We start from the raw sequence: 19,002 nt of genomic DNA, 5'->3' as shown, positions 1-19,002 counted from the left end.
AGTAATATTTATTTCTTTTGAATAAACTTGTTATTGTTGCGAAGAATAAAGGTTTTTATTGAAAATAAATAAATCGATAAGACAATCAGATAGTACAGCTCTGTACGGTATAGGTTATTTGCTTGAGTTGCAAATTGAACGAAAATAAATAAACTAACTTTTGCGTCCAAAAAGGAAAATATGCCTGATGTGGGGTTATAGAACTTACAACAGGGAAAGATTATTGGTCTTGCGGACCAAGTAGTGTTCTCAGAGGGACATAGCTGTAGAGCTAGGCGTAACACAGGGCGTTCTGTCCAAAACCTATGCTAAGTAACAGGACTAAGAAAGCTCAAAAATAAAGCAAAAGAAAGTCACCAAAAAGTAATAACGGCTCGCCGCGATCGTTTAATTTTCCAATCAGCTGGAAGACACTCAACCATTTCACCTGTAGCTACAAAAGCCGCTTTTGGAAGCTACAGGTGTAACTCTTTCAGTTGAAACGATAAGAAGAAGAGTTCGTGCCAAGAAGTATACAGCAGGAGACAGTTATAATTTCCCGAGTTATCCAGGCAGCACAATATTGATCGCTTAAATTGGTGTCTTCACCACCAAAACTGAAACATTGGGAATTGACAAAATATGCTACTTTCAGAAAAAGTCAGGATTTGTGTAAAATCAGATGACCCACGAAATCGTATACTTAGAGGTCGAGAAAGACAAGTAAGAACGAAAACTGTCAGTTCTCTTCACAAATATACAAGGGGAAGTGTAATGTTCTGGAGAGGAATTGTGATCCGTAAAAAAACTCCTGTAGTTTTCATCCAATCAACTTTAGGTGCTCACAGGTATGTTGATAGCCTATAGTTAGGCTCTGGAAAAGTGCAACGGGAGAAAATTTAACCTCCACATGATAATGGACCTCCACATACCATTAGATTGACTAGAGACATCATTGAAGCAGAAGGTATCCCTTGTTTGGAGTGTCCTGCTTGCTTACCTGAGCTTAACCCTATAGAGTATTCGTGGGATATGTCTAAAAGAATTGGCAACACTGTAGTCAAAACGTAAACACATATTTTATTTGTCGTCTGCAATAAACTCAATTTCTGAGAGTTGTAACGGGAAATAAATTATTGGAAGTATCTAGTGAATAATATAAGACATTAAGTTACGGACAGTGATAAGAAAAAACTTTAAAATAGGTGAAATAGCATCGGAATAATACCAAGGACCTATAAAAAGTAAGATCGCTACAATTGATAAGCTTGTCTAACATCAAAGCGTAGAAACGAAACCTTGACCGTTGAAATTGCGACGTTGCCGTTGTGAGTAGACTTTCAGGATAACCACAGAAAATAACAACGGATAATAAACAAACAAAATAAATACGGTAGACGCTGTCTTCTCTGCACTGTTGAGGTGGAAGACAGTGTTTGGCGCCGGAAAATGGAAAAATTAGAGAGTGATGACACACATCCAGAAGGAGGGTCAAAAATTGATTAATTAATAATAATGATGAGCCTCCTCACCGATGACATTAAGGAAATAAAAAGAAATCAAAAAGAAAGTAAGGAAACAATAGAAAAGCTCATTATGGAAAACAGAGAGCTGAGAAAAGAAAATGCAGAACTGAAAGAAGAAAATAAAGAGATCAAGGAGGCACTCAGAGAAATAACAAAAAACATGGAAGTTATGGAAAAACACCGACGAATAAACAACGTAGTTATAAGCGGCCTAACAATAGACACATATGAGCAAGCACGGTTAAAAGGAAAAATCAACAATTTCATCAAACACCACTTAGGAATAGAGGTGAAAATAAGAAATGCTCACAAGCTAGGCGAAAAAACATGTCTAATTGAATTAGAAAACCAACAGGAAAAAAGAAAAATAATGGAAAAAAAGTACAAGCTAAAAGAAATTAAAGAGCACAAGGTATATATCAACGAAGATACAACCATAAAAGAACGAGATATACAGAAAACAATTAGAAACATTGCCCAGGAAGAAAGAAATAAAGGAAATGAAGTCTAAATTGGAGTAAAAAAAAATATGGGTAAATAACATCTAATGGAAGTGGAACGACAAAGAGGGCACAATGATCAAAACAGCATAAAAAAACTAACAAATAACTGTACCATAGGAATAACGTTGACGAAACAAGCACAGAAAAAGGATAGTGATAATACAAAAAAAGGAAACAAGAGGAAAAAAACAAAAACCGGACCAAAAAACAAGAAAACATGTCGAAAAGAATACTTACTTTTAGGAACATGGAATGTAAGAGGCACATATGGCGAAGGTAAACTTAAACATCTTGCGAGAGAAATCGAAAAGTTCCAATTTGACATAGTAGCCTTGCAGGAGACGAAACAGCTGGGAAATGATATATTAGAAATAGAAGATACATTGTTTTTTAACAGCGGTGGAAAGAATCGAATATTAGGCACAGGTTTTATGATAAGAAAAGAACTAAAAGAAGCAATAGTAGAGTTTAAACCGATATCAGACCGCATATGTACTATCAGGATCAAAGGAAAATACCAAAAAATCACCCTCATAAATATTCACGCTCCATCCGAAGAAAAAGATAATGATGTTAAAGAATGTTTCTACAGTGAACTAAACAGAACAATCGAAAGTATACCCAGATATGATATGAAAATTATTTTAGGCGACGCTAATGGCAAAATAGGGAAGGAAGAAGTGTTTAGACCGACAATAGGAAAGCATAGCAAACACAATGAAACTAATGAGAACGGACAATTTCTCATAGATTTCGCAAGAGAAAAAAATATGATCATAATGAGCACATATTTTTAAAGAAAAGAAATACATAAGGAAACATGGATATCGCCAGATAGAAAGACTAAAAACCAAATAGATCACGTGCTGATTGAAAAATAAGAACAGCAATGTATAAAGAAGATAAGAACATACAGAGGACCAGACGCCGACTCTGATCATTACATGGTGGGCATCAAAATGAAACAACTGATACCAGAAAACAAAAACAAAATAAAGGTAAAGAAATATATAAATAAACCAATTCGATTAGCAACAAAGAAAGAGCAAGAAACGTATGGGGAAACAATGGAAAGAGAACTAAAAAAGATACAAACAGAAGAACGAACAGAAAACAACTGGGACATCATAAAGCAAGTAATGAACAAAGCAGCAAAAGAGTGTAATAAACAGGAGAATAAAAAGAGAAAGGAGTGGTTCGACATAGAATGCCAAAACGAAATAGAACTAAGAAAATCATTAAGGATGGAAATGATAATGAAAGAAACGACAGAGACGAAGAATAAATATATAGAGCAAAGAAATAAAGTAAAGAGATTGCTGAGAGAAAAGAAGAGAAAACACGTAGAAAATAAGCTAAAAGAAATAGAAGAGAACTACAGAAATAAAGAAATAAGAAACCTGTATCAAGGTGCCAGAAATGAGAAAAGAGGATACCAACAAAAACCAATATTCGTTAAAAACAAAGCGGGGAATAATATAAGCGGTGAAGCAGAAATAGTAGAGAGATGGAAAGAGTATTTTGACGAGTTACTAAATGGCAAGAATAAGTCAAACCAAAGAGAATACATGGAAGCAGAAGAAGGAAATGAAAACTTAGAAGACATAGAAGATAATTCACCCAGCAAAGAACAAATCGAGGAAATCATAAAAGATTTGAAGAATAACAAATGTCCTGGAAGCGATAATATAACAGCAGAGATGATGAAATATGGTGGAAAATTGCTACATGAGTGGATATACAAGATCATAAAAGAGATATGGAGAATAGAACGGATACCAAAAGATTGGAAGGAAGCAATTATTTGCCCATTACACAAAAAAGGAGACAAAACAGAATGTAGTAATTACAGAGGAGTAGCATTACTAAATACCATATATAAAATCTTATCAAAATCCATAAAAGATAAACTTGAAAAAGAAGCGGAAAATATAATAGGTGAATATCAGTGCGGATTTAGACGAGGAAGAAGCACAACGGACCAAATATTCGTAATCAGAGAATTACAAGCAGAAAGCTATGAACACAACCTACCAACGATACAAGAATCTACAGGTCGAGCAAGTCTCGTAAATTTCACGATTGCGAGCCACGCTTCACGCAACCGTGTTTGCGTACTTGTGTTTCAAGTTGCGTGGTCGTACGGAGTTATATTTACCAAATTTAAATATAATCGTTTTCAAAATTAAATCAATATGTCAATATGGCTACTGGGTGTAAAAGATAAATCTTATTCTATCTGTTCTTAATGAGTTTTAGATAATTTTAGTTGTATTTCTTTGTAATTTTGTGTTGTACAAAGATTAATTTAACATTTTCTCTGGAAGTATTAATTTAGAAAGATAATATGCTTCATTGGTGTTGTGTTTTGAAGTGTGAAATGTGATAAAGTCAAGATAAAGTTCACTTTTAAACTGAACTAAATAAGGTATCTGAGAGACAACAATGGTTAAATGCAATACAATGTACAGGTTTTACTAGCGAAATGAAAATTTTCCTGTCCTGTCTGCTGTAATCATTTTATATCTGGTAAGTTACAATTACAACAGTAACGATTTTTGAAGATGTTAACATTTTAATCTTATAGGAAAACCAGCCGACTTAATAGATAATAACAATCTCCAGATTGGGTTCCTTCAATAAATATGGTCTATAAACACAATGAAATAAGTTCCCCAAAATCTAAAATGGAGTGGTATCAAAGGAGAATTAAAGGGAAAAATATTCATATTGAAATTATTTATAAGGCACTGGACTGTCTTAAATTCTACAATAATACTAGGTGGGTAAATGATTTTAGACATTTTTCATTAAGAGTAGATTAAGATAAGTAGATTTTCATTCAGTAGATTTAAGACTTGTTTACACGGGTAGAGTAATGATGCAAGTACTTGATAGAGTAGAGTAACTCTACCTGTAAAAATGCTCAGCACAGTAGAATAGCTGGTAGAGTGTATAGTTGGAGTTAAAGTAGAGTGACTAGCAACCTATGGCAAAGTAACTACTCTATGACCACCACTACTGCCAAAATGTCTACTCGGCTGCACACTCTACCCATGGAACACGCTCAATTATGGCAGAATAGAGTAGGTAGGAGAGTACATGGGGCGCTGTCATTCTGGCTGGAATTGTGTTTTGTGTAAATAGTGAAAATGAAGTTCACCGAAGATGAAACTTTAAAACTTGTAGAGCTATAATACGGCGAATACCAGTGTTTATGGAATTTAGGTAGTGTATACTACAGAAATAAAAGTTTGCAGCAAGCTGCGGAGGATGAAATCGTCGAAAGAATGGCAAAGGGGGCTTTGGAGTAAACAAGCTTAAGCAAAAAATTAAGAATTTAAGGTGCACTTATAAATCAAGAGTGTTTAAAAATACAAAAATCGGTTTCACTATACTAGCATCAGTACTATACTTGTACTCTCCTCACGTGAATGGTATCAAGCCATTTTTGGTAGAGTACTACCACTACTCTACTCTCCTCAAAACTCTACCCATGTAAACAAGTCTTTAGAAACAGTGGAAAATGAGGTAGCTAGTAGAGTAGTAGTAGAGTAAAATATACTGGTTTAGCAAATTGCAATGTTTTAAGGTAATACAGTAGCGATAAACAGGTAGCCTAAACGTGTTCCAAGATTGTCACTGTAATTTTGAATATTTTTTCGAGGCATTTGGCACACGTATTCGTAAAATAATAAAGAATGGCGGTACAGAGCCCAATTTGAAAAATATATTAATATGTGGAAATTACTCTGTAATTATACAATATTTAAAAAATGAGCCTGTACCGCCATTAAGAAGAACAAAAAAATACACTTTCTTCAAATAAACTTTTTTATCTGATGCCTAGATTTTGTGTAATTTTGGAACTACTAATGAAATAAAAAATTTTAGTAGTTCCAAAATAACACAAAATCGGATAAAAAAGTTGTATTTGAAAAAAGTGTATTTTTTTGTTCTTCTTAATGGCGGTACAAGCTCGTTTTTTTTTTATATTGTATTTAATTACAGAGTAATTTCCACATATTAATATATTTTTCAAATTGGGCTCTGTACCGCCATTCTTTATTATATTACGAATATGTGTGCCAAATATCTTGAAAAAATATTCAAAATTACAGCCGCAATCTTGGAACACATTTTCGCTACCTGTTGATCTATACTGTTTCCTCTTAAGATAGTTTTAAACTGTCTTGGTCAGTAAAAGAACATAATACAGTCACCAGTGCGATCCCCTCTACTCGCGCTGGTCCACTATTCGCTGATGGTTTCAAACTGATGCTAGAACAAACCTATTATTATTATACATATCATTATCTGTAAATAATATTTCTTCTGATTGTTAATTGTAAAGGATAGAAAAATTACCATTTATTTTATTTTTTTTAGAATCAGCTGAGAGAAGTGGTCTACAAAAAAACCAGGAAGGAAACGGAATATGTGGCTACGAAAGGCAAAAGAAAGGTTTACAAAGCAAATGTGACACATTTTTTTGAAATATTTAGGAATATCAGTAAATTGCATTAAAAAAATGTATGAAAAGATTTTGTTCAATAAAAATGTTTATATTTATCAAGGATGTATTATTTGGTATGGCCACATATCGTCAGTGATGTAATAATACATCCTATCTGTTTTTTCATGAGTTTTGTAAGAGAGACTAAAAACTTGTCTTAGGGTCACCTCCTGTTTTCATATGATATTTTTTGACTTGTTTTGTAGTAAATTAAACTATCTATGAACTACAAAACAAGTCAAAACTTACATATGAACACAGGAGGTGACCTTAAAACATGTTTTTCCATCTCTCATACAAAACTCATGAAAAAACAGATAGGAGGTATTGTCACATCAGCAAGGATGTACAGTGATGAGTGCCCTAATAACCGGCAAAATATTTAGTTGTGAGATAAAAAGAAATGAAACTAGTCGAGCTGGGAAATTTAGCGAAATTAACCTTTAAATTTACGTTATATTGATCCCACCTTTACACATATCGGAGGAGTATGTCAACTAAAACTGTCACTGTGGTAGTTTCCAAACTCGTCTGATACGTCTGAAGGTGGTACACAATCAATACAATCTAAATGTATAAGTTAATATCGCTAAATTTCCCAGCTCGACTAGTTTCATGTCTTTTTATCTCACTACTTAATACATCTTTTGTGCTATTTTGCCGGTTATTAGAGCGCTCATCACTGTATTTCTGGTATATCCAGGGAATGTCTACAAAATATATTTTGAATGTCCAGAGAACATTCGTGGACATTCATGGAATGTTCCAATAAGACATTCAGGTAATGTTTAAACACTCAGGTAATGTTTGCTGACACAGGATTTTCCTGGGATGTTCTCAGGGAACATGTTTTCGGGGATATTCCAGGAATTTTTCAATGTCTGTGTACCTTCTATGGACCTATATGGAATATTTTGGTGTTATTACCGCCGCACTCCACTTGCGATTTGTAATCAGGAAGATTGAACACATTGTTTCAAATACAAGTCAATCCATTTGTGACTAAATAATCATGGATTGACTTCTATTTGAAAGAATGTGTTCAATCTTCACAACTACAAATCGCAAGTGGAGTCCGGCGCTTAGGGCTACTTCCTCTTCGGTATTATGTATTATACTACAGAAATCAGGAACTTTCCTTCTAAATATATGTATGCATCTTGGCCATCAAACATATTCTTCCAAACATTTTTTTAAGGGGTCTTGTGGGTAAAAAAAGTGACTTTTTAAAAAAATTATATCTCGAAAACTAAAATTTATTTTTATTTATAATTGGAACATGTAAAAGTATAGTACTTAAGGTAGTCTCAAAAAAAGTTTCAGCCAAAAATATTCATTTTTGTAGAGTTTAAGTTTTTTTGCGTTGGCAGCATAACTAAGTCCAGTCTCATCTGAAATCAAAAAGTTTATTGTAGTTTATATCTCTGGCTAGAATATGAACGAAGGAATTAAAAAAAAATGAAATTTGAAGATTTTACATAAGTTTAAACACATTTTTGACCCCAATTTTTCTCATTTTTAAAGTAGTTTTTTTTATAAAACAAAAATGACCTCATCTAATAAAAAATCCTTTGTTGATTCACTAGCCAGAGGTATAAACTACAAGAAACTTTGATTTCAGATGAGACTGGACTTGTTATGCTGCTCACGGCAAAAAAGGGCTGTTGTCGAAAAATTGCAGTCAACTCTGCAAAAATGAATATTTTTGGCTGACATTTTTTTGAGAGTACTATACTTTTACATGTTTCAATTATAAATAAAAATAATTTTTAGTTTCCAAGATATAATTTTTTAAAAAGTCACTTTTTTTACCTGCAAGCATTGATTATAAATATTCCTCTGCAAGACAACAACTTAACAAATTGTTGATTTCAAATTGTAACAGTTGTTTTGCAAAGTATGCTGCCCTCTTGTATTTTCTGTGTTATCTTCATCATACAATTACTTCATCTAAAAACTTTCTGCGATATATTCGCAACAACAAAAACAAACAAAACAAAAAAAAATAAAACAAAAGTTTAACCACCTTCACACCACAGAATCAAGCAATCAAGTTACACAAATTTTCAAACACCTCACCTGACACAGCGTCTCAAGTACGATTGCGCGAATTGGTAAATATAACTCTGCACGACCACGCAACTCGAAACACAAGTACGCAAACACGGTTGCGTGAAGCGTGGCTCGCAATCGTGAAATTTACGAGACTTGCTCGACCTGTAGATTCTTGTACCAACGATAGCGCTATTCATCGATTTCCAGCAAGCGTACGATAGAATAAAGAGGAAGAATTTAAAGCAGGCGCTTGAGGAATTGGGAGTTAGCAGAAAGTTACGCAACATGATACATATTACGTTAGAAAATACAGAAAATAGAGTCAAAATAAACAACCAATCATCAAACACATTTATAGTAAATGAAGGAGTAAGGCAGGGCGATCCTTTGTCATCATTACTCTTTAACTTATGCCTAGAAAAAATAATGCGAGAAGCAAAAATCAATAGAGAAGCACTCCTATATCAAAAACGACACCAAGTTTTGGCATTTGCGGATGATGTGGTGTTGCTTGCAAGAGGAACAAAAGAGCTACAGGAAATAGTACAGAGAATAGTAAAAGCAGCGAAGAAAATGGGACTCCACATAAATGAAACTAAAACAAAATGTATGGAATGGACAGATGGTCAGTTCAGGAATGGACAAAAGCTTAAAGTAGAAGTAGAAGAAGGAACATCATACGAATTCGAAATGGTAGAAAGATTTACATACCTAGGAGCAATAATATCACGTAAACCGAATATTAAAGAAGAAATACAAGCTCGAATAATGGCAGGCAACAAAAGTGTACATGCGCTTAATGGAATGCTGAAAAGCAAGTTTTTATCAAGAAAGGCAAAAATACAGTTATACAAAACAACTATCCAACCAATAGTAACATACTGCAGTGAGACATGGACAATGACAAAAAATGAACAAAGTTTACTGGAGATCTGGGAACGGAAAATCCTGAGGAAGATATATGGAGGAATAATAAGGGACGGTTTATGGTTAAGAAGATCAAATAATGAGTTAAAGGAATTATACAATCAACCTAATATAATAGGAGTGATAAAGGCACAGAGACTTAGATGGCGAGGTCACATAGAAAGGATGCCGAAGGCGAGGACTCCAAAAAGGGTACTAAACTACAACATAGCCTCAAAAAAGAGAAAAGGAAGACCGAAAAATAGATGGAAGCAAGAGGTCGAAAAAGATATGGAAAAAATGGGGTTAGAAGGTCAGAGAAGAAAAATGAATAACAGGAAGGAATGGAGAAAAATCACATACCAAGCCAGAGAGGATCTAGGTACCTAAAGAAAAGTAAAAATGAAGAACGAACAAACTTTTCAAGCCATGGGCCTCTAAGGCCTTTAGTGCTATTATATATATATATATATATATATATATATATATATATATATATATATATATATATATATATATATATATATATATATATGTCTAAAAGAAAATTTAGAGCTGGCCAGGATAATTCACAAAACACCGCACGGCTAGTAGAAGCCGCTCTTGAAGGATGGAGCAACCTACCATAACAAAATGTTGATAATTTGATTAGGAGCGTGTCCACGCAAACTGAAGCTTGCATAAAGACTAAAGGTGATAACACTGACTACCAAGAAAAACAAAAAAAAAATATGAAAAAAAAATTTTAAGAAACGTTTTTCTTTAGTTACGAGTGACTAAAATTAAAAATATTATAAAAAAATCAACTAAAAAGCAAAAAATAAAAAAAATTGAAAAATCTAAGACATCCGTCAAAGAAAAGCGTGGCGCGTGTTCATCGAATAAACGGTTTTCGCCCCACGCTTTTCTTTAACGAATGTGTTAGATTTTTTCAATTTTTTTTATTTTTTGCTTTTTAGTTGATTTTTTTTATAATATTTTTAGTTTTAGTCACTCACAACTAAAGAAAAGCGTTTCTTAAATTTTTTTTCTCATATTTTTTTATTTGTTACTTTTTAGTCTTACACTTTTCAAACATTAAAATATATCGTCATGTTTATTAAAATATGTATAAAACATAATATGATGTACAAACATGAAAAGTAGTCGGAATCGGCAAAAAATTTGAAGCTTTATTATTTATTAATGAAGCATAACGTAAACAATTAACGTAAAAAGTGAAATTATGTATTGTGCATATCATTAGCTATACAATCCTTAACGTTTCAAGATTTTATATTGTAAAAAACAAGAGAATTTAAGCGTTTTCCATTAAAATCGTTTTTTTTTATTTAAACAATTAATAAACATGAAAAAAAAATTTTTATTGACTATTCGTGTATTGTTCTCTCGAATGCATATGTCTGCAAATTTTCATTCATTTGCATTGAAGAAAAGGCAGTCAAATTAACGTCTAAAGATTTGAAGCAAACTATTGAACTAAATAAAAGCGTTTAAAAAAATAAAAACAATTTAAACATTATTCGTTTTACATTGAAATTTTTTATGTTATTGACTATAAAACAACTAGATTCAATTTGTTTGTTAAATACTTTATTGTTTTATTTAATTGTTATGTATTTGTTATTAAATTGCTTTAAAATAAATATTGTATGACTTCGTGTGTTCGTTTTTTAAAACTCGCCCGAAATAATAAGAAATATCAGATTATTCCATAAAGTTTGAAAGTAATGAAACATTCTATACAGGGTGTAACGAAAATACAGGTCATAAATTAAATCACATATTCTGAGACCAAAATAATTCGAATGAACCTAATTTACCTTAGTACAAATATGCACATAAAAAAAGTTACAGCCCTTTGAAGTTCCAAAATGAAAATCGATTTTTTCGAATATATCGAAAACTATTAAAGATTTTTTATTGAAAATGGACATGTGGCATTCTTATGGCAGGAACATCTTAAAAAAAGAACTATAGTGAAATCTGTGCACCCCATACAACTTCTATGGGGGTTTTGTTCCCTTAAACCCCCCAAACTTTTGTGTACGTTCCAATTAAATTATTATTGTGGTACCATCAGTTAAATTCTATATTTCTAAAACTTTTTTGCCTCTTTGTATTTTTTCTATAAGGCAGTTTTTATCGAGTTGCGGCTTCTTTTTTAATATGTTTACAGAAAAATTTTATGGGGGTTTTGTTCCTTTAAACCCCCCAAATGTTTGTGTATGTTTCAATTAAACTTTTAATGCGGTACCATTAGTTAAACACAGTGTTTTTAAAACTTTTTTGCCTCTTTGTATTTTTTTGAGAAGGACTTTTTTCCTAAATAAATGTTATAAACATACCTAAAAATGTAAATCATAAATAAATTTTCATATTATTACCAAGTCTCCTCCATAATCGTACGTAGCCATATACAAATATGTGGTGGATTTGACAAATATCAAAATATCTCGATAAAAACTGACTTTTAGAAAAAGTACTAGGAGGCAAAAAAGTTTTTAAAATATTGTGTTTAACTAATGTTACTACAATAATAATTAAATTGGAACGTACACAAAAGTTTGGGGGGGTTTAAAGAAACAAAACCCTCATAAAATTTTTATGGGGTGTCCAAATTTCACTATAATTTTTTCTTAAGATACTACTACCATAAGAATGCCACATGTCTATTTTCAATAAAAGATCTCTAATAGTTTTCGATATATTGGAAAAAATCGATTTTCATTTTGTAACTTCAAAGGGCTGTAACTTTTTTTATGTGCACATTTGTACTAAGGTAAGTTAGGTTCAATCGAACTATTTTTGGTCCCAGAATATGTGATTAAATTTATGGCCTGTATTTTTGTTACACCCTGTATAATAACCAAAGTGGTAGTAAGTTTTTATAATAAAGGTAATTAAAAGAAATAGGAATGGGATCGAATTTATTAAAAAATAAATAAAATTATATAATATTACATACCAAGTATCTAGATTAATGTTCTTTGTATAAATCATTCTCTACAGTCTTAAAATCAACAGTTTTTATAGATGGTGGCTTTATTTCCTCGTTTATGGCATCATAATTAACAGTCTCGTAGTAGGTTTCTTTTGGATTGGTCTGATTTTTATTTGCTTTGTTGTTAGACTTTTGGATCTTCTCCTGTTTAACACTTTTTCCCTTCTTCAAATCGTTCAAACTCTTGAACTGCAGACAGGATAGAATCATATGCAATAATATTAAAGCTGCTATAACGGGAATGCATACAAACTTAATGACCCAAAAGCTATCAGAAAACTGTTGGAACTTTTGAAAAATCATCATTTCATGCATATTATTATTATCATTAGTTCCATCATTAGTTTTAATATTATTATTGACAGATTCACTTTCTGTGTTTTTATCAATCGAATCAATAATTTTTGGATAACACCCCAATTCTCTAAGTGACATATTTTTAGTACGCATAGCATCGTACTTGTCTAAAGAGCCTTTATAAACCACCATATCTAGTCTATTAGTACACCACAATTGTGTGTTGTTTTGGGTAACATGCAATAGTTGCAGTGTGGTTCTGCTTCCTTCGTAATCAAAATCTAGAAATGTGTTTGAATTTATGGTATATTCCTCTGCTCTAATGGGCTGTACATGGAGTTTATTTGTATATTCCCAACAAACACCAACGTAATCGGTATTTTTTAGGAATTGGCATGATTCTTTTTTATAGTCACAAACTGTTCCATCCTGTAAACGTATTACCGATCGTTCCATATCCACAAAAGCTAATTGTTTGACTATGAGACCTATATTAGCACCAGTAGCACCAAATGTTTTGTAGCAGGAACACAATTGGCTGGTATTGCCCTCTGGGCAATTTAGGCCATACTGAATTTGTTGACTGTTATAATTGATACACGATTTTTGATCATTACATAAATACCAAACATTAGTCGAATATGAATGCGTTACAATGGTGTAATCTTTTAATTGAGGCTTAATCACTTCACTATGCACAAAAACTAATGATATCAAACCACTTAAAAATAAAACGGGCGTCATTTTTGTGGACATTTCTTTAAAAACTGCTTCTGTTTTATCATCTAACAGAAGTAATACACATCATCACGTGAATACACACAAAAACGGATACACAATGTGGTTTAAAACTGTCGCAGATAAAATATGACCACTATCAAGATATTTCACACTAAAATAATATTATACACTGTTATACGTAATTTTGTTTTGCCATACAGTGTGTAAAAACCAAATGGAATGAATGATTTTTTTCGTTAATGAGCGATTTTGAAGATAAATCCCGGAACAAGTCGATTTTTATTTTTAAATTATGATTTTTTGGCAAATAGTTATACAATCATACAAGAGCCATGATCCATTTGGACGTGATGACGTAATCGATAATTTTTTTAAACAAGGATAGGATTCGTGTGCTAGCTCATTTGAAAGATTATTTAATTAAAAACAATTTCAGTTGCAATGCGAAGGCAAAACAATCTTACTTTTCAATTAGAATACGGAGCGCAGTCCAGTCCTCTGAATCGCGATTTTCGGCTCTTATTGGAGCCTCATCGGAAAGAACGTAGGCTTGTTCTCCATAGCCCAATTGATCAGCACTGAGAGGTTTTCCCACCCATTGCAACTGAAGTGAAAATATTAGGTGACTAGCGTCATCTGGCAATTAAAAGATGAAGTTTTCGATAGCATTATTAATAATATTTAAAAAATATTAAAATATTACTAAAAGATTTTTAAATTGAAAACTTATTGGTCCATTTCCTTAATAACACCTCCAAGGCTTCTAAAATTTGCAAGCCAAATGAATGCTGAAGCGAAGAAGACAAGAGGGAATTCAAAAAACTTACAATTCACGACCCCGTCTGTTCAGCTGGTAAATTCCAACAGAAAATGGACCTAGTTACTCGAATGAGTGAAGACCAATATAAAAATAAAATAAAAATTTTTAATTCAGTTGCAATGCGAAGGCAAAACAATCTTACTTTTCAATTAGAATACGAAGCGCAGTCCAGTCCCTTTAATCGCGATTTTCGGCTCTTATTGGAGCCTCATCGGAAATAACGTAGGCTTGTTCTCCATACCCCAATTGATCAGCACTGAGAGGTTTTCCTCTTATCTATTCAGTAATATAAACAATAATATCATCAGTTATACAGGGTGTACAATTTTTTTTAATTAACCTTTCGTGACTAATATTCGGTCTGTGAGACGGACCACTTTTCTCCACGGACCACTGAGAGTTTTTACGATTATATCCAAATCGTTTGTTATGTATCTTCACCGCCATCAGTTTCAGGTGCCTGTTTTTGAAGTTGAACTTTGAGTCTTCAGAAATTTTTTTTCAGAGACCGATGTTAGGTTTGGTGTTATGTAATCTGTCTGAATAAAAGGGTAAGATTTTATTGATAAAAACAAAGTGTTTGTGTATTTTTGTCCGTTATATGGGTTTCTTGTGGTTCTCTTTCATTTATTTTTTGTTGTTGTTTCATCTCATAGTTTTCTTTCAGAAAATGGCTACGTGCAGTTATGAAGTTGAACGACTTCTTGACGAAGTTTGATCTGATGTAGCAGAGGATAGTGATTCGAGCTTCCATGGCAATCATTTTAAAGTTCAAAATGAGAATAGTGATGCGGAACAAGATATCTGTATTAGCAGTTAGGAGAACGACCTATAAACCTTGTTTCGTTGGACGTGACGTACTCGATGGAAAAAATATTTAGATTAACGAAAGGACGTGCGAACAAGTGCTGATAATTTAGTAACCAAATTGGCAGAAGTAAAAGGTGAAGCTAGGTACAAGAAAACAGAAATGAAAATATTGAGCTTCTTTTTCACAAATGAGACGTTATGTAACTGTTTTTATTTTCTTTGGTTTTTTGCTAATTAATAAATTAAAAATAGGTATTATCCTTGTTTAATTTCACTCCTTTAAAGAGTGAACACAATTCTATGCTTAAAAGTGTGTCAATAGAAACATTTTTTATGTCGGTCTCTGACACCGATGTTAGCTTTAATGTTCAGAAAACCTATGTTAGTTGCAGAAGGTTAAACTAATTGACACAAAAAGAAGAATCTGTGTAATTTATTTAATTCAAAATACATTTTACTGCTGTTCGAAAAAGAAAAATGCTTAAAAATAAAATAAAAATTTCATTTTTAATTTAGTTGCAATGCGAAGGCAAAAAAATCTTATTTTTCAATTAGAATACGCAGCGTAGTCCAGCCCTCTGAATCGCGATTTTCGACTCTAATTGGAGTCTCATCGGAGAGAGCGTAGGCTTGTTCTCCATATTCTAACCGATCATTATCCATATGGATTGTAAATTTTAGAAGCCTTGGAGGTGTTACCAAGGAAATGGACCAATAAGTTTTTAATTTAAAAATCTTTTAGTAATATTTTTAATATTTTTAAATATTATTAATAATACTATTAGGATTGAAAACTTCATCTTTTAATTGCCAGATGACGCTAGTCACCTAATATTTTCACTTCAGTTGCAATGGGTGGGAAAATCTCTCGGTACTGATCGGTTAGAATATGGAGAACAAGCCTACGCTCTCTCCGATGAGACTCCAATTATAGTTGAAAATCGCGATTCAGAGGGCTGGACTGCGCTCCGTATTCTAATTGAAAAATAAGATTGTTTTGCCTTGGGATTGCAACTGAATTATAAATGAAATTTTTATCTTATTTTTATATTAGTCTTTACTCCTTTGAGTAACTAGGTTCATTTTCTGTTGGAATTTACCAGCTGAACAGACGGGGTCGTGAATTGTAAGTTTTTGAATTCCCTCTTGGCTTCTTCGCTTCAGCATCCATCTGGCTTGCAAATTTTAGAAGCCTTGGAGGTGTTACCAAGGAAATGGAACAATAAGTTTTCAATTTAAAAATCTTTTAGTAATATTTTTAATATTTTTAAATATTATTAATAATACTATTAGGATTGAAAACTTCATCTTTTAGAAAAATGCTTATTTTACAATAGGCCAGGAACCGAAGCTTTTCACCTCGCAATTTTTACAGAATGGATCGATTTGCTTGAAAATTTGAGAATAAGTAGTGGATAGTCCAAGGATCAAAATCTATATGATTCCGAAAGGCGCTTTTACCATGGGGGTGGTTGCCACCCCATCTTGGGGGTGGAAATTTTTTATTATATTTTGACCGCAAAAGTTGATAAAACATTCATCCTAAGCAAAAAATGCCCTATACATTTTTTTGATAAAATTAACAATTTTCGATTTATTCTTTTTTATTTTTATCTTAGAAAGTTTGCTAAAACCTAATTTTGTAGGTTTCTACAAGATCTATAAGCCAATTAGTATTAAATCTTTTTAAAATCCTCAGTCGCAAAAAGAGGTGACTTTGAAAGGGTTGGTAAAGGTGGTTTTTGTATGTTATTACAAGTTTTAATTATCAATAGCTCACTCATTTTTTTCCGTAGAAAAAATGTTTGCAAAAAAAGTTCTTGGGAATTAAATAAGCTACAATTTCATATTTAAACATTTTTTCGTATCTGTGATGCTAATCTTGCGATTCTGAAGAAAAGGCCATTTTTTTCCAAACTACAGAAATTCGTTATTCATTTTAACTCCATTTTTTTTTAAACTAATCATTCTAAGTCGGTCAAACTTCTAGAACCTATTAATAATACATAAATAAAAAAGACCAAATAAGGTCAATGACTAATTTTAATTAGGGTGGTGATTAGGGGGTTGCTTGCGATCACTTTTTCGCTGAAAAAAGTAGGGACTGACATTCTTTTCATTGTAAGTTACGTAATTTTTGAGCTAGAGACTTTTTTTTTACAATTTATAAGTCATACAGGTGCCGAGAAAATTAAGATGAGAGAATTTTAAATAATTCACAACTCATCTACTCAGCATGGTAAAGCTCCAACAAGAAAGATTACTTAATACTCAAAAGAGTAAATGAATTAAAAATGTATAAACATTCTCAATTTCTTTGCAAAACGAAAATGCAGCAGCTGCATAATACTCTGGTTAAATTCATTTACTCTTTTGAGTATTAAGGAATCTTTCTTGTTGGAGCTTTACCATGCTGAGTAGATGAGTTGTGAATTATTTAAAATTCTTTCATCTTAATTTTCTCGGCACCTGTATGACTTATAAATTGTAAAAGTCTCAGGAGGTGTAACCAAAGAAAGTATTTCACCTGTTGTCAATCTGGTGGTACGGAGGCGATATTTATTGTCGTTTTCTGCACTGCTTCGATTGATAACTTAGTTTGTTTTCCGGTAGATGGCCCTAGTTCATCCGTGACATTTCTTTCTTTGCAATTCGGGAAGGCCCTAAGCTATGGTAAATGGTTAAAGCGGAGAGAAGAGGATATGGGTTTACTGATGAGGGGAAAAAGATCTCCGAAACCGGTATAGACTCTTCCTGCACTCTCCGCTTTAACCAGAGTATTATGCAGTTGCTGCATTTTCGTTTTGCAAAGAAATTGAGAATGTTTATACATTTTTAATTCATTTACTCTTTTGAGTATTAAGGAATCTTTCTTGTTGGAGCTTTACCATGCTGAGTAGATGAGTTGTGAATTATTTAAAATTCTCTTATCTTAATTTTCTCGGCACCTGTATGACTTATAAATTGTAAAATTCTCAGGAGGTGTAACTTTTTTTTTGTTTCTGGAGATAGATATTTTTAAGAACTTTAAATTAGTTTAAACAAGTTGTCATGGAAAAATGCATAGGTTTCCCGTCTTTTGCCTTTGAAAGACCCGTGTTGAGCTGCCCCCCCCCCACTTGCAAAAATCAAAAAACAAATAGCCCTGATTTATGAGCTATTTATGAGCTTTCATATTCCGCAAACTAAAAATTTTGAGCTCGTTCCACTGAGCAGGAATTTAATACTTTATTGGGGGGGCTGAGTACGAGCTATGTATGAGCTCTTGAAATTATATAGTTTCGATTTTTGAGCTCATCCCCTTCACCCCCAAACAACCCTTTAATTGATTTAACTTAACAGAAAAATGCTGAGAAAACGTAAAATATATCGTATTGCGGATATAATTCCTATAGCTTATATACTCTAAGAATAAACTATTAAATCACGTGCATTTCGATTATTGAGCTACAACCCCTTCGCAAGAAAACCACCCTATCTTCCCGGCTTAAAAGAAAGTTGTACTTCAAATGCATTAAATTAATTATGTGGCGACTACATATCATTTAATAATTTATAAGATTCCAAATTACGCGCATTTAGATCAGTAAATTGCATTTATTTTGTATAGTGCAGTCACTGATGCCTTGATCCCATATTCCCGGCTTAAGACAGAGTTGTACTTAAAATAATTTAAATTAATTATTTGGCGACTACATATCGTTTAATAATTTATGAGCTCGCAAAATATACGCATTTCAATTATTAAATTGCCATTTTCTTTCTATAGTGCAGTCACTGAAGGTAAAAATCAACTATAACCTTCGATTTCGGTAAATCTCCATTCATTTTCACGAATTGACAAT

At 32.5% G+C, this 19,002-nt stretch overlaps 1 protein-coding gene across 1 annotated transcript in view; it reads right to left on the bottom strand.

Moving 5' to 3' along the window:
- LOC114328662 (uncharacterized) overlaps nt 1-13,612 on the bottom strand; it is a 45,156-nt gene extending 31,544 nt beyond the window's left edge. Inside the window, exon 1 of the mRNA XM_050653905.1 lies at nt 12,454-13,612. Coding sequence (XP_050509862.1) covers nt 12,466-13,542 — 1,077 coding nt within the window. The 5' untranslated portion in view covers nt 13,543-13,612 and the 3' untranslated portion in view covers nt 12,454-12,465. The remainder of the gene's footprint in view (nt 1-12,453) is intronic.
- Nucleotides 13,613-19,002: the final 5,390 nt, after the last annotated feature.

This window comes from Diabrotica virgifera, chromosome 6 (assembly GCF_917563875.1).
Source record: "Diabrotica virgifera virgifera chromosome 6, PGI_DIABVI_V3a".
Lineage (NCBI taxonomy): Eukaryota > Metazoa > Arthropoda > Insecta > Coleoptera > Chrysomelidae > Diabrotica > Diabrotica virgifera.
The sequence above is the reverse complement of the archived record's forward strand: the minus strand, read 5'-3'. Positions and strand labels throughout refer to the sequence as shown.